This window comes from Oryctolagus cuniculus, chromosome 2 (genome assembly GCF_051225735.1).
Source record: "Oryctolagus cuniculus isolate XC-2025 breed Fujian yellow rabbit chromosome 2, ASM5122573v1, whole genome shotgun sequence".
Lineage (NCBI taxonomy): Eukaryota > Metazoa > Chordata > Mammalia > Lagomorpha > Leporidae > Oryctolagus > Oryctolagus cuniculus.
This window is the reverse complement of record NC_142868.1, coordinates 30,532,755-30,558,466: the sequence shown is the minus strand read 5'-3', so window position 1 is coordinate 30,558,466 and position 25,712 is coordinate 30,532,755. Positions and strand designations below refer to the sequence as shown.

Here is a 25,712-nt window from a genome sequence, read left to right as displayed (position 1 = left end):
GAAACTGAAGTCCATATGGAATGCTCATGTCAGAGGCAGTGGCTTTACCCTCTATGCTACAATGCAGGCTCCCAAATCCGTTTTTTAAATTATTTTCTTTGTGTGTGTTTTTCTTCAAACTAGGATTTTAAAAGTGGATTGGGTATCACCATCATTCCTATGAATGTAGCAAATGTAAAGCAAGTGGACAGAACTGTGAAACAATCTTTTGAAATAATTACTCCCTATAGGAGTTTCAGGTAAGCTATTTTTAAGCATTTTATGTTTGTGTAACTACAGGAAAGTTTGGGCAGTCCAACTTTAGATTGCTAGTGGTAACTATATCTCTTTATAGGACACTTATTTTCTTTCGTTTCCATATTGTTTAATTTATTATCCAGCATATTAAAACACCTTATAGAAGTGACCTGAATAACCTGCAGAGAGATTTATCTCATGAAATTTGAGTTGTTTCTAAACTCACTGTTACCTCTTCTTAGTAGACTTGGTGACTGTTTTAATTTTTTTTTTTTTTTTTTTTTTTGACAGGCAGAATGGACAGTGAGAGAGAGAGAGAGATAGAGAGAAAAGTCTTCCTTTTTGCCGTTGGTTCACCCTCCAATGGTCACTGCGACCAGTGCGCTGTGGCCGGCTCACCGCGCTGATCCGAAGCCAGGAGCCAGGTGCTTCTCCTGGTCTCCCATGGGGTGCAGGGCCCAAGCACTTGGGCCATGCTCCACTCCACTCCCTGGCCACAGCAGAGAGCTGGCCTGGAAGAGGGGCAACCGGGACAGAATCCGGTGCCCTGACCAGGACTAGAACCCGGTGTGCTGGCGCCGCAAGGCGGAGGATTAGTCTAGTGAGCTGCGGCGCCAGCCTTTTTTATTTTTTATTTTTTAATTTTTTATTACTAAATATGTGACAAATTGCTTCACATTTCGATGGAAGTAAATAAAAAGAATGCTGCATTATCTTTAAGTTGTATTATTATTTACCTTTTCTTAGGCTAATCAAATAAAATCCCTTCTGTAATATCAACTTAACTACAGCATTTCCAAATGATTTCTTCCAGAGATTCCCAACTTATAATTATACTAATTTTAGTGGATCTCATAACACTGCTGATTCAAATATTTTAGCATTTTCTTATATGTCTTGTGATAGCTATTTAGTAATTGCATCATTATGACAGCAAACCAGAAAATTTAAAGTACTTAATATATTTTAATGACCTATCATAGAATACATAGAATGTACAGAATAGAAATAAGTCCTCTCTTTTGAGTTCAACTACATTAATTCATTTGTCACAGTGAACATACTGCAATGGTGTACAGGTCAGAGGTAATTATTCTACGACTAACAATGAAATAACAGTTTTAAAAAAATACCACCACATCTGTGTTTATTTTTGTCTGTTGGATTATATCCACTGGCCAAAGTTTGGAGAAAGAAATGATCACGTAAAGCATAATGAGCTGTATTTTCCACATGTGCAGGTTCTGGCCTTAAATGAAACTTTGAGGAGAACTGGAAACCACGAAGGGTTTTTATCAACATTATAAAAATAATGAAATCGTAAAGTATTTCAAACATGTAGTCTGTCTTGGCCATTCACTAACTCTATAGTTTATGTAGCCATTATTAGAATATGTTAGTTCATTATAGCAGAGTACTTTTTGAAGTATTTTGGAAAATGCATACTATCAATAAATGATACAGGGGTTTTAAAACTTCGTGCAACAAAGGAAGCATCTTTTAAGTCCATTTTTCCATGAGCTTTCCAAAATATTGTCATATTTTAAGGAATGTTTATCTTTAGGCTTGGACATTTTAGTGTGTATAATCATTTATTGGGACATGAGTGAGTGTATTACCACAGCACATTCCTTAGCACATTTTAAGTGCTCAGTAAATATTTCTTGAAGGCATGAACTGTTATTTTAATCTTTTATCCATTTAATTAAGCACCCAATGCATACTCAGAATCAGAATGCATCTGAATATGCCTAAAAATGAGTTAGAAATCTGTTAGAATAGTAACCACTTAAAACTTTTCTGGTTTCTCAGTCTCTTAAAGCCATCTGGATGTTCTTCTAATTAAAAAAAAAAAAAAGGGGGGAATATTTTTAAGTCTGAAAAAAAAATCAGTTTCTGGTGGTTTTTTTGATATTTAGTTTTTGACTCTTGTGGCCCAATTAGTTAGCAAAATATAGCAATAATCCTGAAACTATGGCAATATGGCAATCTCTTACTGATTTATTGTTTTATAGTGATTGCTGTGAAAATGAGGCCTCTGATTTAAGCTTTTGACCTAGCAAGGCAACTTTTTATGTCCTGGTCAGAAGAATGTGTGTGTTAATTTTGGTTTAAGATATGTAAACAAACTAAAAGGGAATGTAAAAAACTAAAAGGGAAAAGAAAAGATTTGTTAAATTAGATGATTTTTAACAGAAAAGAACCCCAAACTGCCTGGAAGGCATACTTTTCTGCTGCTGTTTAATTTGTGAGTGAAATGAATATGCAAACTGAGCTTACTGCTTAATTGGCCTTTACAAGCAAGATCAATAATGCAGAAACGTTAATTGTTTCAGCTTTACAGCAGAGTCTGAAAAAGAGAAACAAGACTGGATTGAAGCTGTGCAGCAATCGATAGCAGAAACTCTCTCTGATTATGAAGTAGCCGAGAAGATTTGGTTCAATGAGTCCAACAGGAGCTGTGCAGATTGTCAAGCCCCGGATCCGGACTGGGCATCCATCAATCTCTGTGTTGTCATCTGTAAGAAGTGTGCAGGTAATTAGTGCTAAGTTATGCTCATCACTGCTTTGTGGCAGATTGGCCCTGAATGTTCATTGTTGTCTTCTATAATGTGTTCTAACTAATGGCTGTGAAAAGTAAAGTCAGAGCAAGCTTATTCTCTTTAAATCAAATTCAAAGTCATAATTTTAAATTTCTGCATGACTCACATGTAAAAATTGCTTTTTAGGCATGTAATCATATTTTCTGCCTACTCGCCCATGTATTATTTTTTTATTTTAGTCTTTTAAAATTTTATTTATTTATTTGGAAAGTAGAGTTATAAAGCAAGAGGAAAAGATAGAGAAAGATCTTCCATTCTCTGGTTTTAAATGGCTACAACAGTCAGGGCTGGGCCAGGCTGAAGCCAGGAGCCTAGAATTCTATCCGGGTTGCCCACATAGGTGGCAGAGGCCCAAGCATTTGGGCCCTCTTCTGCTGCTTTCTCGGGTGCATTAACGGAGAGCTAGATTGGAAGTGGAGCAGCTGGGACTCAAACCAGCACACAGGTAGGATGCTGGCATTGGGGTGCTTAACCCACTGTGCCACTACTCCCACCTTCACATATGATTTTCTAAAACATTGTTGAATTTTTTGGGTTTTATACTACAACCTGATAAAGCTTAAATCTTTGCATAAAGATGTAGCCATTTTTCCCATTTTTTGTAAGACATTTTTCATATCAAGATGGTTCTACATTCTAAACATTGTATACCAGTTTTGGTATCTTTCATGATAAGAGTACTTATGTAGAACCAAGTCAACACAGTAATGACTTCTGAAAACACCCAGAATCATGACTGCTTTTTTTAAATTTGACCTTATATCTGCCTACCTAACATCTCAATGTGTTAGGAAGCTCAAATGAGTATTCACGTGATTAGAGAGAAGTGGACCCTAGCTTAAGTATGTTGCTAGAGGCCTTAGAGAAAGTTCCAGTAGTACCATACACAGTGCCTCCTGTTTACTCATGAAGAATTCACCTGCAACACCATCTGCTGTGCTAGTCTGGAGAATTAAAAAGACATAAGACATGGCATTGTCTTCATAAATACATAAATAGAAGTTACAGTAGAGTCAAGTACAAGGCTCAACTTTCAATGAGAGACCATAGATGAGGATTATCTAATTTAGCTGAAGCAAAGCCAAGGAATTGTGCAGTCATTATAATTGCTCAAAACAATATTTTTATAGATCTCTAGTCTCCATTTCTTATCCTACTAAGATGAATTTCTTCACCAGCTAATTAATAGCATCAGCCAGGATCACAAAAACATCAGCTTATCACCTTCCACTTTGCATTTTGCGATCCTTTCTCCTCTCTGGCCTTGTTGAAGGAAACAGTCCTGGTGTGGTCCCAGGCCGCTGCTGTCTTTCCACTCCCTTTCTCCCCTCCCCTGAGGAGCTTCATCCCATCACGGCTCTCTCTCCTCTAAGTATTCAAAAATGATTTCTTCTATTTCCTCCTGTGAACTTGCTTAAGTCTGTCTTGTTGACACCAGTGAGCTTTCTAAAAACCTTTTGTTCCTCCCTGGTTGTCATTCACTGCCCATTTTTGCTTTCGCAGATAGAATCCTTTCAATAGTAGTGATCCACAGAGATTTTCTTAATTTCTTTAACTCAGTTTCTCTTCAGCCTGCTGCAGCCATCATCTTTTCTCTCCAGCAAAAATGGGTTTCATCACACTTACAATGTACGTTACTTTCAGTTTCTGTCTTTTTGGCCTTTGCAGCTGTATTTGAGACCCTTGACGGGCGTTTCTCTCTGACCTCCCTCCTCCATCTCTTTCTGAGCTCCCCCTCTCTGTGAGTGTGCACTGGTGACCACCATGATTTTTAGGGTGCTTTTCCTCTTTATGCTCTGAAAACTGTGTGCCACCTTAGGTTATGCTCAGCTCTGTTTCACCATGCTGTCCCTGAGCCATGTTATCACTTGAGTTCAAGCAGATGATTCTCACTCTATTGGACACGAAGCTCGTGTAATTAATCTACGTCCTTGCATCTCTCAACAGTGACATGAAGCCGCTGCCCTCAGCCCATTTCCTGAAAGCACACATTTTCATGCATTCCCCACTTTAGGCACAAGCAGTACTGCCTATCCTACACTCAAGTCTGAAACTGAGAGCCACTCTTGACTTTTCTATGTTCCCTAAAGCCCTCTAAGTTTCACTGGTTTCATCTTCTCATTATCTCCATCTCTCTCCTCTCCCTTTAGTTTCTTCTGCCTGGATTCAGAGTCTGTTCTTTCTTGATAAACCATTGTTACTGTCCCTTTTCTGGCTTCCTACAGGTTTCCAGTTTTCTCATTCATGGTATACCTTTAAATGGTCTTGTAAATTGCAAACCTATGCAAATTCCTGCCTTCAGAATTCTAGCCTTGGTGTTTTGAGTAGTTTCCACCGCAGAAGAGTAAAGGAAAGAACTTCTTGCCTACATAGAGGGAGGAATGAATCCTCACTGCTCATAAGACAACTGATTTGCAAGATAGATCAGGGAACATGCCCTGTGTATCTGTATTCTCCTCTTCTCAGCTTTAAAAGCATTAGACATGAGCCCGCTTGCCCAGGAATTTATATAGAATTTATATAGAATTATTTAATTAATGGTAATAGAACTCTGGGCTCTTACTCCCCAGTGTATCTTTTTTTTTTTTCTTTTTTACTTTTTTTTTTTTTTGAAAGGAAGAGACAGGGAAAGGTAGAGAGATCTTTCAGTTGACCTGATCTGCTGGTTTACTCTCCAAATGTCCATAACAGCCAGGGTTTAGCCAGGCACAAAACTAGGAGCTGAAAGTTAAATCCAGGTGTCCCTCATGGGTGGCAGTACCCAGCTACTTAAGCTGTTTCCTGTACTCTCCTAGGGTGTGCATTACCAAGTTTCTGGAATTGGGAGTGGCGCCAGAATTGGAATCTGGGCACCCAAGGATGGGAAGTAGATGTTCCAGGTGGTTTCTAAATCCTTGGGCTGAATACCAACCCCCAGGTTGTATTTTTACAAACACGTTTGTTAGAGTTGTAGCTGGTTCGTGAAGGAACATACCTGGGATTATATACACATATATATGGGATTTCAGCAAATACATTTAAAATGCATGAGTTAAATAAACCCATTATAGAAGGTTGTCAGTAACCTGTGATTTCTAACTAATTACCAAATGAGGAAAAATGTAAACATATGTATGTATACACATGTACATACATGCAGACTTGTACATAATCTGTCCATTCATATCTAATACGATAATGTTCTTTTAAAATTGCCGTTTTTATGTCAATTCAGGGAAGACGATTGCTTGTCTTTGTGATTGGTGGTGATTTCTACATAATTTATCACTGCTACTCCTAGTGGTATTGGGAAAGTGAATATTGGTGTTTTAAGTTGAGAAGATATATTTACACATACAAATATATATATATGTATATATACACATATACATATATGCTGGTTTTTAAAGAAAAAGTCTATGTACAAATTGAAATAGAAATACTTTTTTTTTTTTTTTAACTTTAGGGCAGCATAGATCCTTGGGACCAAAGGATTCTAAGGTTAGGAGTCTAAAAATGGATGCCAGCATTTGGAGTAATGAACTGATTGAGGTGAGTCCTACTAACTGGCTGTTGCTGCTCAGGCTGGGGAGGAGGAAGGCCGGGGGTGGTGTGGGTCTCTAGGACCTCTGTGATGAGGTCCCTCACCATATTATAAAAATGGCTTATGGCCTGTTTGATAGTAATGACTCTTTCAGAGTACTTCCTAAATGAGATGGTTTCTTTAAAAATAAAAAGCACAAGAGTTTTAATGGTAATAACTGCATTTAAAGACTTGACAGCTTTTTAAAACTTAATCGAGAACTCTCTCTCCAACTCAGCATGGGTAAAATATTAGAAAAGTGAATGACAACATTGGGCAAAAGTTACTGCTCTTATGGCCATGCTCAGTTATTAACTGTGATTGAGTTCAACTTGCTGTCTCCCATTTCCATTCTTGTTCCTGTTCCACCAGCACTCCCTGGAGACAGCATCAGCCCACCTCAGCCATTGCAAATGAATCTGCCTCAGTTTAAATTACAAAGAAAAATTTTGCCGAAATTTGTGTTGCTTGTGGTTTCTTTCAGACTGAGTTTTTACCATTATGTAGAGCAACTAAACTGTATTAAAAATATATATTGTATCCACTTTCATACTTCACATTCTCTTACAAGTTGATTCTTTCCTGCTTTTCCTTTTATTTTATATTGAGTTATGCTTTAATTTTTAATGTGAGTGAATTTTCTGCAGATTTAAATATATACTATGAGCTGATATATTTTATAATTTTTTTGACAAGCTTTTTATCATCATTGGAAACAAAAGAGCAAATGACTTTTGGGCTGGTAATCTTCAAAAGGATGAAGAATTACACATGGACTCACCAGTAGAAAAGCGAAAAAGCTTCATTATTCAGAAATACAAAGAAGGAAAATTCAGAAAGACCCTTTTGGCATCTCTCACCAAAGAAGAATTAAATAAGGTATTCAGTAAAACGTAATGGTAGACCTATGCTTTCATGTAATTAAACATGTACAAAGATTCCTGATAAGAGGCAAAAAAATTGGGACAGGTGTTTGGCTCAGCAGTTATGATGCTGTTTGGTATGCCAACATCCAATATTGGAGTGTGTGGATTTGAATCCAGGTTATTCCACTCCTAATTCTGGCTTTCCACTAATGTGCACCCTGGGGAAGGGCAGCAGCTCAAGTCATTGGGTCCCTGTCACCCACATAGGAGACCTGGATTGAGTTCTTGGCTCCTGGCATCAGCCTGGCCAAACTTTAGCTGTTATGACATCTGAGGAGTGAACAGGCAAAGAGACTTGTTTCTACATGGCTGTCTGCCTGTTTCTGTCTCTTGATCTCTATGCCTTTCAAATAAGTAAAAATAAATAAATAAGACTTTTCAAAACATAAGAATTAAAAAATCTTTTTTTGATAAAATTACTTTTGTTTTACTTCCTTTTGTGAGATTGTGCCAGCAGTTTTCCACATATTTTCACTTATAGATTCTTTACCAAAAGAGAACTGACTTCCTCCATAACTGAAGTTTCCAACCAGCTCAGATCTATCTCTGTTACTTTTAAAATCTCAAAACATTTCCCTGTTTTAGGGACAGAATACTAACCATAATTTCATCCATATGTTGCTGATAGTGTCACCAAAATTGCCATGGTTTTCTGAGTTTATTGTTACAAACTATGATTTATTAAATGCTGTTGATCTGAAGTCTTGTTTGCTTTGGGCTAAGTGATTCTATTTTCTTGGTTCTTTGTCATGCTGCCCCTTTGGTCTTTTGGCAAAGGATTTTGTGAAATTCCTCTCACCTCTTATTTTCCTGAATCCCTGTTTCCTCTGCTTCTTCTTCCTGTCTTGTGTGTTAGGAGGCTTTTCTGTGTATAGGTTTTTAAAATATATATCTTTAGATACCAGCTTTTTTAATCTTTAGATGATTTTTTCATGGCTTTCAGTTCTTTACTACAGATTTAATGATAATGCAGGTTGAATAACGATGCCTATTAGTAACATGCTAAAATCATGGAAAATAAATTCATTCGTGCAATTGGAAAATATAGATATATAAACTTGGTTTATGTTTCTATTCTGCTGATTTAGTTCACCCCAAATTAGTTTTTCTTCTTCATATATCTTTGGTACTAGTAAAATGAGGTAACCAACTGATTTTCAAAAGTACACAATGCATGTAAGTGCCTTAGCTGGGAAGGGAATGAAACAAGAGAGTGGGGAATCATTTGGTTAGATGTAAATATTTTTTTTTAAGGGAAAGGGTTTATTGGGGAACACCCTACAGACCGGAGTGAAGGGGCAGCGAAGAAAAAAGAGAGAAAGAGAATGTAAGAGAGAAACAGAGAGGAGAGGAGCTAGCAAGGAGAGAAGAGAGCAGAGAGCAGGAGAGGGGAGCTAAGAGAGAAGAACCAAGAGCCAAGAGAGCACCTGTTCAAGAACAGGCCCTTTTAAAACTTCGCATGAGGGCAAGCAGGGAAGCAGGAGCAGCGAATCCCATTAGGATGGGGGTGGAGCCTGGCTCATGTAGCTGGGCCATGCGGCCACCTGGCTACAACTGCACCAGTTTCCTAACATTCCCCCCTTTTGTTTTTTATAAAGCAGGGTTTGTATGGGACTATATTAGTCCCAAAAAGTCCAGGAGAGGTAGAGGGACGATGATCTGTCTTTAGATCTACTTCCTGCTGACATGGGGCAATGAGGTACTCAAGCCACTGTCTCCTGGGTGGGGAGCCGAGTATATTCTTGTAGCAGCATTTGGTTGACTACCTGGTTGTTGAAGGCCTTTGTTTCATTATAACCTGCTGTAAACACTTAGATACTGTAGTATAAAAGATAGGGTGAGAATAGTAACCAATGATTCTAAGAGTAGCATTAACCAGGTAATGAGAAGATTTCATAGAGGGGAAGAAATGGAGGGAGGTCTCTGGACCCTTGTGGGGACAGTTTGATGGATGTGGCTGAAAGCTGGTCCCAGCCAAGACTGGGAGAAAGGCCACTCAACTTTTGCAAGTAGCGGTGTTTGTCTGTAGAGAAATTCTGAATAATCATACAACATTAAGTGGGGGAGAGGACCATCAGTACCCACAGGTTGGGAGTAGAGCCATTGGTGGTAGAGTAGAGGTTATGAATACAAAGGAATAAGGCTCAAGTGGGCTAGATACAGAGGACAGAGTTGTTAGAGAACGTAAGAAAGGTGCTGTCTAAGCTACAACTAAGTTTTCTGTTTGAGAGGCAAATAGAACCTGACAGAAGGGGCTTGGTAATAGTCAGGTGGGCTTTGAGGCCTTGTAAATTATGAGGCTCAGACTCATCTGTCTCTTCATGTAGCCTACATCCTAAGGGAGGTGTGAACCTCCTTGGGGAAGGCACCCTGTTGACTTCCATTACCTAGCTGGCTTGGGAGGAGAGCTGGCCAGGTAAAGGCAAGTGGCAACTCCAACAGGAAATTTACAGTTCTGCCTGCGATGTTACTGACCCTACTTGGCCATTTCCTCAGTTGCAGTGGTCACTTTGAAAGCTGGGCTGAATGAAGGGCTTTTCAGCTTAGAGCCAATAAGATCTGTGGCTCTGACCTGGGCATCCTTCGACTCCAGGGCAGGTCCATTTCCAGTGATCCAACTCTTGGCGAGCATAGCTGCCAGGGTTCTTCACAAGCTGACTTCTGCTGAAGCCCAGGCTTTCCACATTGAAAGCTACTACAGTGGACTGGCCTGTTGGGTCTCTTTGAGGGCAGATCACTGTACAGAACAGCCATTAGTAGGCTGCCACCCATTGCTTCTGATGCCTAGCTTTCTCTTCCTCCTGGTTTTGTTAAAGCAGACCAGAGGAAGTAAGTCAAGGGGGTGCTCAAGTCCCATCTCTAATCTTCGGTGGCCTAAACTAGAGGTCTATAGTCACAGGCATGTTCTGGTAGTAGTTTTTCTGAGGTAGACAATGCCCATGAGGAAACCTATGTCCTTATTTAAAACTTTCTTTCCCTTTGTTCTGAAAGGGAGGTCTTTTCTGTTTACTGTTTACCTCACTGATGGCGAAGTAAATCTAGTTATGAAATTATAATTTAAGCTCTTATTTTGGCTATGCTATTGCAGACAAATGTTAGCCATCTCTTTTATAAGATCTAAAATCAAACAGCATGAAGGAAAATAATAGGGTGATGGAGAAAGTCAGAGACTATTAAAGTGAAAGGGGTGATAATAAGTTTCAATTCCAGAGAACATAAGGGTCAAGATCACCTAGCAAATTTATACAAAGTCATGTATAAGAATTTAGGCTTCTTGATGCTGAGGTGAAAGGAATTCTAGAGGTCAGCTAGGCCATGGGGAGAGAAGGCGACAGTGGAGCCTCCAGGGCAGGAACTGTGCTTCATCCCGGGAACTCTGGGCTGTATACACTCCACTGCCCAGGGGGACAGCTAAGCAGCAGCTGTCCTGTGGCTGCATCACAGCAGACAGCCTCACCAGCGATCTGTCCAGGTGCACCTTGGAAGAAGGGAGGTAAAATGGTGATTCAGGGCTGAAATTTCAGGTGGCTTCAGAATGTGCAGTCTGAGCTTCAGAAGTAAACAGGAAACCAGTAACGTGAGATGTGATGTGCAGACTGACATGGTGAGAAAGGAGAAGACAAACAGCTTATTTTATTACTTCCAAGCAACAACAAAAAAAGTCTGATCCCTGCAGGTGCTGGTTCTAGTGCGTCTTGCTTGCTCTTCTTTCTCCACTGTCTTCCCCACAAAGCAGAGATCCTGAATCTTCTTTGCACTAATATATTTCAAATTCTCAAAGCACAAATGATAATTTAAATAGTCTATGGCTTCTGATTAGGTTGGAAAAATACTGACTGCATTCAGATGGTGAACATTTAGTGGAAACTTCATTATTTCATGTAAAGTGAGTAGCAGCCATTGTCAGAGTAGGTAAGTGTAAAAATGTCTTCTACAGCATGTAGAATGGATAGGAAGGTTTAGAAGGAACATCACAGCCACAAATGATGAATTGAGGCTTTGCAGTTTTGGGTTGTAATATAAATCCATATGGTGCAGGGCTTTCTGCCTGCTGTCCCATTCAAGCCATGATTATGATTAGCTTCTTTGGAATGAGAAACACAGCCTTCCTCTCATTGACTTAACTGTCGGACTTGCGCTGATTTGAAATTGCTAGAATCCTATTTTCTTCCCTTTCAAGGTGTATTTTCTTTTAACGTCCAGGCTCTGTGTGCTGCTGTTGTGACACCTGACGTTCTGGAAACGATGGCTTTGCTGTTCAGTGGAGCAGATGTCATGTGTGCAACCGGAGACCCTGTGCATAGCACCCCTTATTTGCTGGCCAAGAAAGCTGGGCAGAGTCTGCAGATGGAATTTCTTTACCACAATAAATTCTCAGGTTCGTCCCCATCCCTGTGCTAACCTGCTCTCTTCTGATATATCCCTAAAAGGAGGGAAGCACAAATCCACTTACTTCTCCAATGTGCTAAACCATTAGATTGAAGAAAAATGTAATTACCCAAGTGATAGAGGATGCTTAAGACTATTTATTTTTACATCATTTCAAGAGAAAGTTTAGGGCATACATCTTTTATATGTCTTTAATCTTATAAATGGAAGATTAAAATAGTTAATCCCACATAATCATTTCCACTAAAATTAAATCCGATTTTCATATATGAATAATAAGCATGACTTAAGCACTTATTTGCAATTTTTATGCAAAGTAAGATGAAAGCATCTATATTTATTCTTTGGAAAATTTGAAGCAGCTCTTATTCTAGCTCAGAGCTCACCTTCATATTTACAAGCAGTGGGAAAATAATTGTTTTAGATTTCAAATGTGTTATTTTTGAAATTTTTCTAGATTTCCCCCAACATGACATTCATTCTGAGGGTGGATTAAGTCAAGAGGCCTCCCAGTCCACGTTCCTTTGTGACTTTTTGTATCAAGCTCCTGCTGCAGCTTCTAAACTCTCTTCAGAGAAAAAACTGCTTGAAGGTATCTTTTCTGCTTCTTCTAGATTTTATCAGATAAAACTTTACTACATTATCAAAACAATTGGGTTTAAATTTTTATTTCTTTTTCCCTTAAGATGTTAGATTTGATCTTACAGTGGAGAGATATTTTTGGAGGATTTATAAATGCTTCCAGGCACAGATAATATTTCATGTACTGCAGCAGGGACTTACCACGGGGCTGGAATGCTGAGCGGATTCTCAGCAGAATTCACTGATGTCTGCTTTCTGGGCCAGCTGATTCTGTTTCAGATTTTAGGGTTTATTCCAAAAAGAACCTGGAAGTCAGCCCCTTCTCTTAGGGATGAATAAATGTGAACATGTTAGGAAAAATTGGCAAATTTTCAGTATGAGTTGAGCATCCCCTATCTGATACATGTGGAACCAGAAGGCCTAAGCATTTTAAACTTCACTGGGCTTCAGATTTTGAATTTTTTCAGAGTTTGGAATACTTGTGTGTGAGTGTGTGTGTGTGTGTATTAAATGATATCTTGTAGGTGGGACCCATAAGCAAATGGAATTTGCTTATGTTTCATATATACTTCATATGCATAGCCTGGAGATAGATTTGTAGTGTGTTTTTAATAATTGTGTGCATGAATCAGAGTTTCATGGTGTGGAATTTTCACATCCTGTGGCATCCTGTCAGCACTCAAAAAAGGTTCAGATCTGGGAATGTTTCATATTTGGGATTTTCAGATTAGAGTTGCTCAACCTTGAGCCTGTTCAGGTAGTACCAGGGAGTTCAGTGTGTTCTGAGGAAAACTGAATGTGTGTGTATTTGAGCAAAAAATAAAACTTAAGCATGGTTTAAAAAAATGATGGGAATAAGTTTGATTTTCCAGTACAGTCCAGGTTTGGGGGATTAGCTGAGCAGAGTCACAATGGGCATTATCTATGTACCTCCTTGTGTCAGGCTTGTGCTGAGCATTGGAAATATAGAATCTAACTAAGACACACGCCTCGTGCTCATGTTACACACATGTGAACTAAGTTGGGCAGTAACTACAAGAAAATATAGTGAGACCTGAACAACTAGAACAAAGATTTTAAGGAGAGGTTAGCTGTACAGATCAACTGATGGTGGGTTTTGATGAACTCAGTAGCTTGGCATTAATCCCTTAAGTGGTCTAATTTAGCTGTATTACTCGATCAAACACAGTAGGATAGAAAACCCACTTTAGGGTGTTAACTCGGATACTTGTGCATTTGAAGTGATTACCTCAGTATAAAACTTATATGTCCCCCTCCCCCTGTACCTCCCAGAGTGGGATTCTATTGGCATTGACTGTATTAGATTTCCTGAAAAGAGACAGAACCCTGGGGTGAGCATGTTCTATGTATATGGCATTGCTCTGGTTACTTCCTGTACATTAGTTTTAATCCTCCTACAAAGTCTGCAGGAGAATTGATGTTAAAACAGTTTTCACAGGAAAAATGAAGGAACTCAGCATGATGCAGAATTTCACACCTGACTGGTGTTCTAATTGTTATGGTTCACCCTTGGTCAACCTGTGACAGCCTGGAGACAGTAAAATGGCAAAGCATTTTATCTTTAAATTTAGATGTGTTCTTTCAGCCCAAAAAAGCACTTGGTTTTTATTCTCTTCCTTTATTCAGTCAAACTGAAAATAAATGACAAATATTAAAGATATTTTTAAAAAACTTTTGTTGCTCTAGACAGTATTTAACCTGTAAGCAGTTCAGTGATAACTAATCAGAGAGAGGGTGATAGTACCTAGATAACTTTGCATTGACTATAACCATTATTAAAATAATTGAATAAGGCCAGTAATGTAGCTGTCAATGAGTTTTTATAAGCTTTCTAGAATGTTTCTTCTAAATACTGGGAGATCATAGGCTCATTCTTCAAACCACTTGACTTTTACAAAGATCAGATATGACATTTGAAAAACAGGATTTTGTTCCAAAAGCTTCCCAATATATTATAAGCCTCTGCAGACTGAAAGTAAACATTTTTTAAAAACTTTTTGAGAATTGTCATTATAATATCTATAAACTGATCAGTTTACTTAATATTTTCTTGAAATAAATGTTTTTCATAATTACATGAGTACTGAATTGAGATCTTCAACAGTTGTTACTAAACCTTTCATCTTTTTAAAACCAACTATGGAGGTTTGGGTTAACATTTATTTCAAAACACAGAAACTCGTGCATTCTCTGTACAGTTATCTCTTGATATCCTTGGGGGATTGGCTCCAAGTCTCCCTTCTGATACTTCAACCTGTGATGTACAAGTCCCTTGTACAAAAGTGGTGTTTGCATGTAGCCTACACAATCCTCCCATATAATTTAATATACATCCCTCAGTTACTTATAATAGTTAATACGATATAAATGCTATGCAAATGACAGTTATACTGTACTTTTTAGGGAATAATGACAGAAAAAAATCTGCACATGTTCGGTACAGATACAATGCTTTTCTTAATATTTTTGATTTGTGGTTGAATACATGGATGTGGAACCCAAGGATACAGAGTATCTACTTTGTGTTTAATTAGGAATGTTTCCCCATTTGGGAAAGTGAATATTAGTATTTTGTCTTGAAACAATTTAATTTGAAAACAATTTAATTTGAAAACAGTTTGAAACAATTTAATTTGAAAACAGTTTCATGGCAAGGTATTCTTTGTCCTCATTCCTTCCACCCAGTTTATCAGCAAATTCTGTCATTTCAAACTCAACAGGGGAGGCTCCTGACAGCATCTCAGCCCCCCGGCACCACTTCCTGCTCATGCCACAGGGCCCTCCTTTTGTATCTCCCTTAGCTTTCCACTAAAATTTTCTCTACAAGCCAGAACCAATGATCTTTAAAAATTTAAAGCAGGCCATGTAATTCTACTGCCCAAGCATATTGACTTTCCATTCCAGAATGTAACCCTGTTCCATATTGTGGCCTAGAAGTTATTGTAGCTTATTTCCCATCCACACCCTACCCTTCATCTCTTATTTCATTCTACACATACATAACCCATGCTGGACTTGTGTCCTCCATTTCTGGAGCATTCCATGTCCTTTCGTGACTTTTGTTGGCCTTTACAGTGGCTGTGTGCTCTGCAAGGCTCTTTTCCTACTGGCGGTTTCTTACCTATCGAGGATCAGTTCATTGCTACCTAGTCAGTGAGGCATCACTGGCTTCCCACAGAGTGTACTTCTGTTGCCATCACTTCTCTTGCAGGGGATGTACTTGTTCATCCCACGAAGACTATTCTTTCTTCACTTATTTGCTTTTCCCTCCTTCTGGATTGAAAGATCGGGAAACATCAGCTCTTTTCATTTTTTCGGGATTATTGAATACCTGGTGCCTATAACAATGTCAATGCATGGTAACAATGTGATAAATATTTGTTGAATGATCATTTCTGTCTGTCTGTTTATCTGAAAAGCAGAGTGACAGAGAGAGGGAGAGACAGAGAGACAGAGATCTTCCATCCACTGGTTTACTCCTCAAATGGCCATCCTGGTTGAGCCAGGTTGAAGCAAGGAGCCAGGAACTCCATCTAGGTCTCTCACTTGAGTGTTAGGGGACCACGTACTTGGACCATCTTCTGCTGCCTTCCCATGTGCATGAGCAAGGAGCTGGGTTGGGAGTGGAACAGCCGGGCCTGCTACTGGCTTTCCCATGTGGATATGCCAGCATCACAATGGCAGCTTAAACTGCTACAGCAGCAGCCCCAGAGTGACCATCTCTTTAAGCATATTGCTAACCAGTCTGAAAATGTAAGTCATATAATAATACTTCAGTTTTGATCTGGGTATAAAATGATACAGTTGGGGCCAGTTTTGTGGCGTAGTGAATTAAGCTAATGCCTATGACGCCAGTTTCTTTTATGGACACCAGTTCGTGGCCCAGCTGCTTCACTTCCATTACAGCTCCTTGCTAATGGCCTGGGAAAGCGGCAAAATATGGCCCAAATTATTGGGCCCCTGCCACCCACACAGGATACCTGGAAAGAACTCCTGGCTGCTGGCTGCAGCCTGATCCATCCTTGTCCATTGAGGCCATCTAGGGAGTGAAGCCATGGATGGAAAATCCTCCCTCCAATACTGACTTTCAAATAAATGAGTAAATCTTAAAAAAAAAAAAAATACAGTTGCTGGCACAAAGCATATTTTGTATAAAAAGAGTCTACTTTACAATGAAACAGAAAATGTTGAACCATCAAGAATCATTCTGCTTTCTGGGTTTATTTTCCAGCCCCCGTTAAGATTACCAGTGGTGTTACTACTGATGAGCATCAGCTTTGTGGGAAAAATGAATTATTTGGAAATATTTAGAGATTAGCGTGTAGTTTTCACCTTTGCCTCTGAAAGGCTAGCACCTGGACGAGACCACTCCATCAGTACTTGTCAGGATGGCCGTAGAGCCTAATGATGAAAAACGAAGACAGACGTCTTGAAATAAAATGCATGTGGTCCTTCAGAGAGCTACAGAGGCATCAAATTGTCAGTTCAGCTTTTCCGGACCTCAGGTTCTTCTAGCCTTTGGTTATGAAGACTGATCTGTATTTCTTTCTTCCTTTTTTCTTTTTTTTCTTCTCAGTTTGGTGTTCATGAAAAGAAAGATTGATAGCTCTTGTTAAACCTAAGAACAGAGCTGAATAATAGCATCCTGGGTTTGTTTTCCTTACTCCCCTCAACCCTATTTTGTTCCCTTGAAATCTTACCTAGATTTGTTTGCACAGTGTTTGGTTTTTAAAAAGAAAGTGGTGATGTGGCTTACCAGAAACTCTGGTCTGTTTGTATATAATGTCATGGATTAATGTTGAGGAATCTTGTAGATCTTTTGTTCTATGGATATCCTAGATTGTATTCTTGAGAATCTTTTCTGAATGTATATTCCTATTTTCAGTAGATTTTTTTAAAAAGATTTTTTTTTAATTTATTTGGAAGTACACAGAGAGAGAGAGAGAGAGAGAAATCTTCCGTCTGTTGGTTCACTCTTCAAATGATAGTCATGTCCAGGGCTGGGTCAGGCCGAAGCCAGGAGCTAGAAACTTCTGGGTCTCCCACGTAGGTGCAGGGGCCCAAGCACTTGGGCCATCTTGTGCTGCTTTCCCAGGCCATAGAAGAGAGCTGGATCAGAAGTGGGACAGCAGAACTTGAATTGGCACCGCTGTCGCAGTCGGCAGCTTAAACTGTCTGGCCTCCACATTGGCCCCTTCAGTGACTATTGAATACTATCAGTTAAGGAAATTCTTTATCAGGAAGCAATCTATAGTTTTGAAAGGTGGTATATTTACATTAACTGCCTTAGCTTTATTGTCCACATTTGTATTGAAAGATGTGACTTCTTTTGTGCCCTAATGCATTATTTTACATAGAGATAGATGGCTCAGCATATACTATTCACAGAGAGGCAGTATGTGTAGTCCTTAAGAGTACAGCATCAGGCCGGCGCCGCGGCTCACTAGGCTAATCCTCCGCCTAGCGGCGCCGGCACACCAGGTTCTAGTCCCGGTCGGGATGCCGGATTCTGTCCCGGTTGCCCCTCTTCCAGGCCAGCCCTCTGCTGTGGCCAGGGAGTGCAGTGAAGCATGGCCCAGGTGCTTGGGCCCTGCACCCCATGGGAGACCAGGAAAAGCACCTGGCTCCTGGCTCCTGCCATCGGATCAGCGCGGTGCGCCGGTCGCAGCGCGCCGGCCGCGGCGGCCATTGGAGGGTGAACCAACGGCAAAGGAAGACCTCTCTCTCACTGTCCACTCTGCCTGTCAAAAAAATAAATAAATAAATAAAAGAAAAAAAAAAAAAGAGTACAGCATCAGACCCCAGCTGCCTGGGTTCTACCCCCAGCTCCGATGCCAAGTACTTGTGTGACCTTGAGGAGGTCAATGAACTGTTATGTACCTGTGGAAAGGATACAGGGAAGGGGTATGATAATAGACTAACCTGATAATGGGATTCAGATAAATGTATATAAAATGTGGAGAACTATGTATGGTGTGTAGGTGTGAGAGAAGAAGGGGAAAGAAGAGAAGTGCTAGTGAGTGTGCTTGTATGTAAACACAGCTGCTTCTGGATTCCAGTTAGATTTTGAGTTTGTGTGTTGCCTATAGGCTGTAGCTGACAACTAGGGTACTCCCTTGGGGTATCTGTATCATTGCATAGTCATATTGATATAGGTCACCTTTGGAGTTCTTTACCCATGCTTGAGTAAACCCCAAAGTAATGTTTTCCTTCACTGAAACCATTATGCTTAATGAAATAAGCCAGTCCCCAAAAGACAAATATCATGTTTTCTCTGATATGTGGCAGTTAATATAGAATACAATAAATGTATAAGAATGAACAGATATATTAATGATTTGATTATTGTTTTTAGGTCTTGTTTAGACTCCTGTAGAACAGTGGTCTTTCTACTTTTTGCTTGTTGAAAAGTATGTTTAGTGGTGTATTAACCTGTGATTATACAGTAAATCAAAATTATGTTTTTGCAAAATTAAAAAAAATGAAGGAGGTGGGTTGAGGGAGGGAAGTATGGTTATCTTCTTAGAATTATATCTATGAAATACATGAAATCCGTTTATAAAAATTACAAAAAAATTGAATAGAAAAAAATGAATAACCCCTGTGGCCAACCCACCCACTTTACTTACACCTTCCACACAAGCTCCTGTCTATTAAAAATGAGAGTCCTAAGAGGTATCCATTGTGTGACCCCAATTTTGCCCTCGTAGACATCATCCAGTAGCTGATTAACAGGAGGACTTGTGCTGCACAGAGGGTCTCACAGAGGGTATCGACATTTCTGAGAGTCAGAGTCAAGAGTTCACAACTAAATTGGCCTAAGCAAACGAATATCATCCAAGATAATTTTGCTAAAGCATTTCATTGCTTCCCAAATCAATAGGAATGTCAAGATTTCCCATCACAGCTCTGTTACTCTAAATCCTCAAGGGTAATATCCATGCCTACCTTGTCAGACCTCTGGCCCACTTCACTTACAAAACTAACGCTAATAAATGGTTATAGAAATGATAATGCTACGGGACTAAATCTGCTCAAGCCCATATTTCTAACTTAAAATGAGTTTATGTATACCTTGAAAAAGAGATCTGTCATTTGTTTCCCATTAGAATTTACATAATTAGATTCTGCATTCACATTTATTTTATGCGTCATTCATTTGGCACTGTTTGTTAGGACCTTGAATGGCTCCCACTTGTCTCCTGACAGAGGCACAGATTCTAGAACACCTGTCATGTGAGGCCCTCGAGGCCTGGCCTCTGCCATGAACCTGCCATCTTGTTTCCTGTTTCCCAGCTTCTTGTGTAATCTCATTATCTGCCCAAATAGGGATTCTGGTTTCCCCTTTCTGTGACTTTGCTCACGCTGTTCTTTCTCAGAATGGGGAAGTGATTGTAGTTCTGAATACATTCTTTGCTGTTTTAGAAGCATGCCTCCTCAATCGTAAAGGACTGTTTCAAAGCCGTTTCTTTCTGTGAAGTTTCTTTCTGATGGCTCCAGTCTGAGAGTGGCTTCCGTCCTTGAAACTTCTGATCTCCTAAATGGACTACCTGATGGTTATCATTCCAGGCACATCTCCCCTTCCGTTGGACTGCAAAGCTACTAGTGAGGACGGGAGGCGGAATCCTAATCTGCCAGTAGTTATCCTCTGTGTATTAAATATTGTGGAGGTCGACTTACTCTTTTGTGCAGGTTATTCTAGTCATCTAAATGCCTTGTTTTGAAGTTATAACCCCCTTTGATGAGTATACTGATGTTTTCATTACATTTTAGAAGTCAGAAATGATTATTCTTTTAAAAATTATTTCCTTTCATGATTTTCATATAACCATGCAGAGGACAGGCTGTGATTCAGCATTTAGGGGCCCAGAAAAACAATGGATCACCTTTCCCTGGGAATTGATTGGGTCTCTGTTAGCTCTTTCCCAGGACACATAAAGGATTTCTTTGTGCTGTTTGCTTCTCTGAGTTATGACTTGACTTTTCATATGGTGACCCATGTTTCACAATATATACTTCTCAGTCTCAGGGTTGCTTCCTGTTGGCCATCTGTCCAAGGGACTGTATTTTGAGGCCCAATATATTGTCTTGTTCTCTTCTAGTTTTTTACCAGTTCCCCCCTCCTAAGGTTCAAATGATATGATAAAGGAGAATTTAAGGAGCATTTTAATATATTTTTCTTATAATGTTTTAAAAGCTATTTTGACTTTATTTGAGACTTACAGAAAATTTGCAGTGCTGCAAAGAATTCCCATGTCTTTTACCCAGTTATCCCAAATATTAACTCTAAATTTTTTTATCCTCATTTTTAGTGTGTATGTGTACACATAAGTACTCACATGCATATACACCTTTGTTTGCTGTTTGCCTTATGATGGCTCATTTCTTCATGTTCGCTTATGACAGGCTTTCCTGCATTACAAGGGCTGGTGATACGTCCTGACTGGCTTTACCTTTAACTTTACATGTGGTCTTCAGTATGCTGCAACCTGGCATCTTCCACTACACTTTCAGTAGGCAGTTTACTCCCTAATACCTGTGCAGACCCACAGGTGTTTTTCTCAGCACTTGTTGCATTGGATATCTTTGCCATATTTCATATTGGTAATAAATCCTTTAAAAAATGCTCTGGGAGGGTGGTGTGGCAGAATGAATCAAGCCTGCAAAATCAATATCCCATATGGGTACCAGCTCCAGTCCAGGCTGCTCCAACTTGCACTCCAGATCCCTGCTAAAGGTGTGGGAAAAGCAGCAGAAGATGACCCAAATACTTGGGGCCCTGCCACCCACGTGGGAGACCTGGAAGAAACTCTTCACTTCTGTCTGGCCCAGTGCTGGCTGTTGTGTCCATCTGGGGAGTGAACCAACAGATGGAAAATCAATCTCTCTCTCTCTCTCTCTCTCTCTCTCTCTCTCTCTCTCTCTCTCTGTTTCTGTCTTTCTGTATCTCTCCTTCTCTATCTAACTCTGACTTTCAAATAAATAAATATATTTTTTTAAAGAAGCATTTTACTTCTATTCTGTTTTATGTGTATTCTCATTTTCTCCATAGTTCCTAAGGACCTGTATATATTCATCACCCCTTATAATATTAAATTCCCTAAGATTTTATGTTTGGTTACTGAATATTTTGAACTACTATCTCATACTGAACACCTTCTAGTTATCAAGTGCTTTCCCTGTCTCCTCCATACTTTTTTTTTTCTTTTTTTTGAAAGGTTTTCCTTTACCGTTGGTTCACCCTCCAATGGCCGCCGCGGCTGGCGCACCGTGCTGATCAGATGGCAGGAGCCGAGTGCTTCTCCTGGTCTCCCATAGGGTACAGGGCCCAACCACTTGGGCAATCCTCCACTGCACTCCTGGGCCACAGCAGAGAGCTGGCCTGGAAGAGGGGCAACCGGGACAGAATCCGGCACCCCAACCGGGACTAGCACCCGGTGTGCCGGCGCCGCAAGGTGGAGGATTAGCCTAGTGAGCCGCGGCGCCGGCCCATACTTACTTTTAATTGGATTTCCAAATGCTCCTTCAGTGTTTCTGAAAGGAAACTGCTATTTCACTGCAACCTCTTTTATTTTTTATTTTAAATAGTAATGAGTATTATTGTCCATCTTTTAATCAAAGCTTTTCAGTGATACCATGATTAGTGAGTTCTCCTTATTTTCTGTATCTCATCAGTTTCATTTCCTTAAAACACATATGCATGCTTGTGTTGTTTTTATCCACACCCCATCAGTCTTGTTGTATCCCCCTTCTCCTGTCCTTAATAATAGCCAGTGTCCTGCTTTGGCCTCTTAATCCCTCACTTAAACCTCTGTCAACAGAGGCCTCTGGCATCATCCTTTCAAATCCATTTGCCACAGTAAACAGAGTGTGAGAAATTCAAATCTGATGTTATTCCACTGCTAGAACCATTTCAGTGGCTCACCTACACCCACAAAAATCAGGGATCAGCAATTTTTGAATATTTTAGGTTCTGTGGACCAGAGGGGCTCTGCCTCATCTCAGCTCAGGTCCAGGCAAAGCAGCCACTTGATGAATAGCTGTGACTTACTCCAGAAAAGCTTTGTTTACAAAAGCAGGTGATGATCTGATTTAACCTGTAAGCCATAGTTGGCTGACCCCTGTGCAAGATGGTTTTCAGTCCCCTAATCAAGGCTTTTAGGAAATTACAGGGAACAGCGCCTTCTTCTCTGGTGTGCCTGCCTGTGGTCAGCTGCAGTCCCCTTTTCCTCCTAACATTCTGCAGACATTTTCCCTCCTCATGCTTTGTACACACATCCGTTTTGCAGTTTCACAGTTGTTTTGCAGCAAGTGTTTTATGGATCTGCCTGCTTCAGTGGTCTTCAGTGTGACAGTCATTTTTGCCATGTACATTCCATGCTATTAGATTGTAAATGTTTTGAAAGCAGAAAATGTGACACCTTTATATCCCATGAAACAGTAGTAGGCTCTTTACAATGAACTGAGAAATTAATACATTTATCTATTTGAATCTAGTTATTACTTAAAACCATGCATTTGTAAAAATCAGGTTGATGTTATAGCTCAAGTATTACTTGTTTTGTTCTAAATTTTTAGAGACGAATAAGAAGTGGTGTGTTTTGGAAGGAGGTTTCTTGAGTTACTACGAAAATGATAAGTCCACCACGCCTAACGGCACCATTAATATCAATGAAGTTATCTGCCTGGCTATACACAAAGAGGACTTCTATTTAAATACTGGGTAGGTCTGCCATTTACACAAGAGGAAAGGTATTTTTAGGTAATTGTCACACCAGGTAAAAAGGGTTTTGTTTCCATTTCTGTTCTTCAGTTGCTTCTGAAAGTTCTCTAGAGAATTTACTAAAAAGTATGAAAATGAAAGTGTTTTGCAAGGCATGAAAGGTTCATTTGTTTGCATCTAATCATAAACAAATTTTAGCATTCCCTTCTTCACCCTCATAATCCTTTTATATTACTTAGTCATTATTTTATATAGTGGACTAATGGCAAAATTTATGAGTTCATTTAATGAGTATCATGATTAAAATAGAAGAGAAAGGGAAATATTCAGTGATAATTTGTTCACATTAAAGTAAAATATCAAATTTGCTGGTATATTGAAATGCTACATTTCTTAAAAAATATGCTGGTATTTTAATAGTCTGAAAAAAATTGCACTTGACATATTAAACATATATATATAACATATTTGACTCATGGGTAGTTCAACTGAGTTTGAGGACTTTTTTTTTTACTTGACAGATAGAGTTAGACAGTGAGAGAGAGAGAGAAAGAAAGGTCTTCCTTCCATTGGTTCAACCCCCAAATGGTTGCTACAGCTGGCACGCTGCGCCAATCTGAAGCCAGGAGCCAATGCTTCCTCCTGGTCTCCCATGTGGGTGCAGGGGCCCAAGCACTTGGACCATCCTCCACTGCCTTCCTGGGCCACAGCAGAGAGCTGGACTGGAAGAGGAGCAACTAGGACCAGAACCCAGCACCTTTTTTTTTTTTTTTTTTTTTTTGAGGGCTTTTGGACACAGATCACCTAAGGTCTTTGATCTGAAATTTCATACCATGTTTTGTGATACATTTAATGAAAAAGTTTAAGTATTATATCTAAAAAATCAGTTTTATAGGATTTTAGCATTTTAATGAAAGGTTTATATGACAAAAGGAAGAGATTTGCAAAGCTATGTGTTTATATTTTAACTCTTGGTAGTGGCATTCTAATGAATAGTCAATTATGTGTCATACTGTGGAATGTTTAAAGAAGAGCACTGTGTAAAGTTGCTAGATTGGTAAATAAATTGCCACTTAAAAGAATTACTGTTCATTCATGTCAACCTATAACATATTTAAAAATATAACTTTATTGATGAAATGTTACTGATAGTGACAGAGAGGGTCTTTTGAGATTTTTAGATAATAGTAGCACACAAGCCTCACATGTTCCAGGAAATAGTTGGAGATCTGGATGAGGAAATCATGGTAGAAGTCAGGCCATTGGCTGTTACTCTAATTTTATCTGTAATAAAGTGATGATGTTTTGGGGTGGCATGAGAGAAGGAAGATTTGTAAACTACCACAAGAAGAGGGCTAATAACTCTTTGGACAGCATTTGCTTTGAGCCATTAGTCAGAGGTAATCTAGGCAGAGTGGTCAGAGAAGGAAGAGGAAGCCAGGCAGAGTCCTTTGTCATATCCGTGAGCTGAAGAGTGTCCAGGGCACCAGCAGCATCATGCAGTAGATTGTCATCAGAAGAATATTAATTTTGTCTGATCTAGAAAGTTCCATTTAACTCATTTGATAGCCATACAAACCATCAATAAAATAATGCTAGCTGGATGAATAGGTTGATTTCACAGCATTTTCCTGTTTAAAAAGGAATTTCATTCATAACTTGATCTGTATGTTGTTTTGTAAGAGCCAAGCACAATGGCTGATGGTGTCTTTTTATTCATACACGCTACAGGCCCATCTTTGTTTTTGAGATCTACTTACCTTCTGAGCGTGTGTTTTTATTTGGAGCTGAAACATCTCAAGCTCAAAGAAAGTGGACAGAGGCAATAGCCAAGGTATTTAAATATTATATTATTACTTCAAACCCAGGAAAAATTCTTAACTTTGCGTCTGTGGTTGAGCTTTAGGGGTCCATGAAAATTTTATTCAAGAACCTGGAGAAAAAAATGTATGTTCTTCATTAGGTTTTCCAAGTTTATAGTCAAAAGAAGATGAGAGTTGCCTTTCTAGAGCCTTAAGCAGAGAAGAGATTAACAATGTTGGAAAAAATCATTCATTGAACTTTCAATGTTTTTGATGATTGTTTTCAATATTAATTTCTGTATGTTTTTATATGTAAATTTCTTACTCATTGTGTGGACAGAGGGGAAGAAATGGACAGAATCAGTAAAATATATATAAGCGGAAAAAACAGTGTAGGTTGACATTTTTAAAAAGGCCACAGATCAACAAAGAGAATGTCTTCCTGTTTCAACTTTATGTAGAGCAAGAAAAACGGCACAAGATGCTGCCATTTGAAAATCCATTTTTACTGTTTAGTTTGGAAACACCCAGTAAGCTTAAATAATTGTTCTGAATTTGGGGTGACCAAGATAATTTTGCCACCTTTCCTCAGATCTGTGGTTAGGGAAGAGATTTCCTATTTTCACTGTCTTTATTACTTCTCTGTATTTGTTTTAACAGCATTTTGTTCCCTTTGTTGCTGAAAACTTAACAGAAACTGACTACGACTTGATTGGCCAGCTCTTCTACAAAGACTGCCATGCCCTGGATCAGTGGAAAAAAGGCTGGTTTGCTATGGACAAATTCAATTTGCGTTTTTGCCTTCAGATGCAGGAAGTTCAGGAAGACAGGATGCACTTAAGAAGACTGCAAGAGTTAAGTAAGATG

General features: G+C 39.3%; 1 protein-coding gene across 17 annotated transcripts in view; it reads left to right on the top strand.

The window, feature by feature from the left end:
* ARAP2 (ArfGAP with RhoGAP domain, ankyrin repeat and PH domain 2) overlaps positions 1–25,712 on the top strand; it is a 209,370-nt gene that overhangs the window by 79,905 nt on the left and 103,753 nt on the right. For all 17 annotated transcript variants that reach the window (XM_070069629.2, XM_070069624.2, XM_089327077.1 and 14 more), the window contains 9 exons: positions 124–239; positions 2,574–2,773; positions 6,286–6,371; positions 7,099–7,281; positions 11,532–11,706; positions 12,175–12,309; positions 22,899–23,043; positions 24,775–24,877; positions 25,506–25,704. In XM_070069629.2, the coding sequence (XP_069925730.1) occupies positions 124–239; positions 2,574–2,773; positions 6,286–6,371; positions 7,099–7,281; positions 11,532–11,706; positions 12,175–12,309; positions 22,899–23,043; positions 24,775–24,877; positions 25,506–25,704 (1,342 nt within the window). The remainder of the gene's footprint in view (positions 1–123; positions 240–2,573; positions 2,774–6,285; positions 6,372–7,098; positions 7,282–11,531; positions 11,707–12,174; positions 12,310–22,898; positions 23,044–24,774; positions 24,878–25,505; positions 25,705–25,712) is intronic.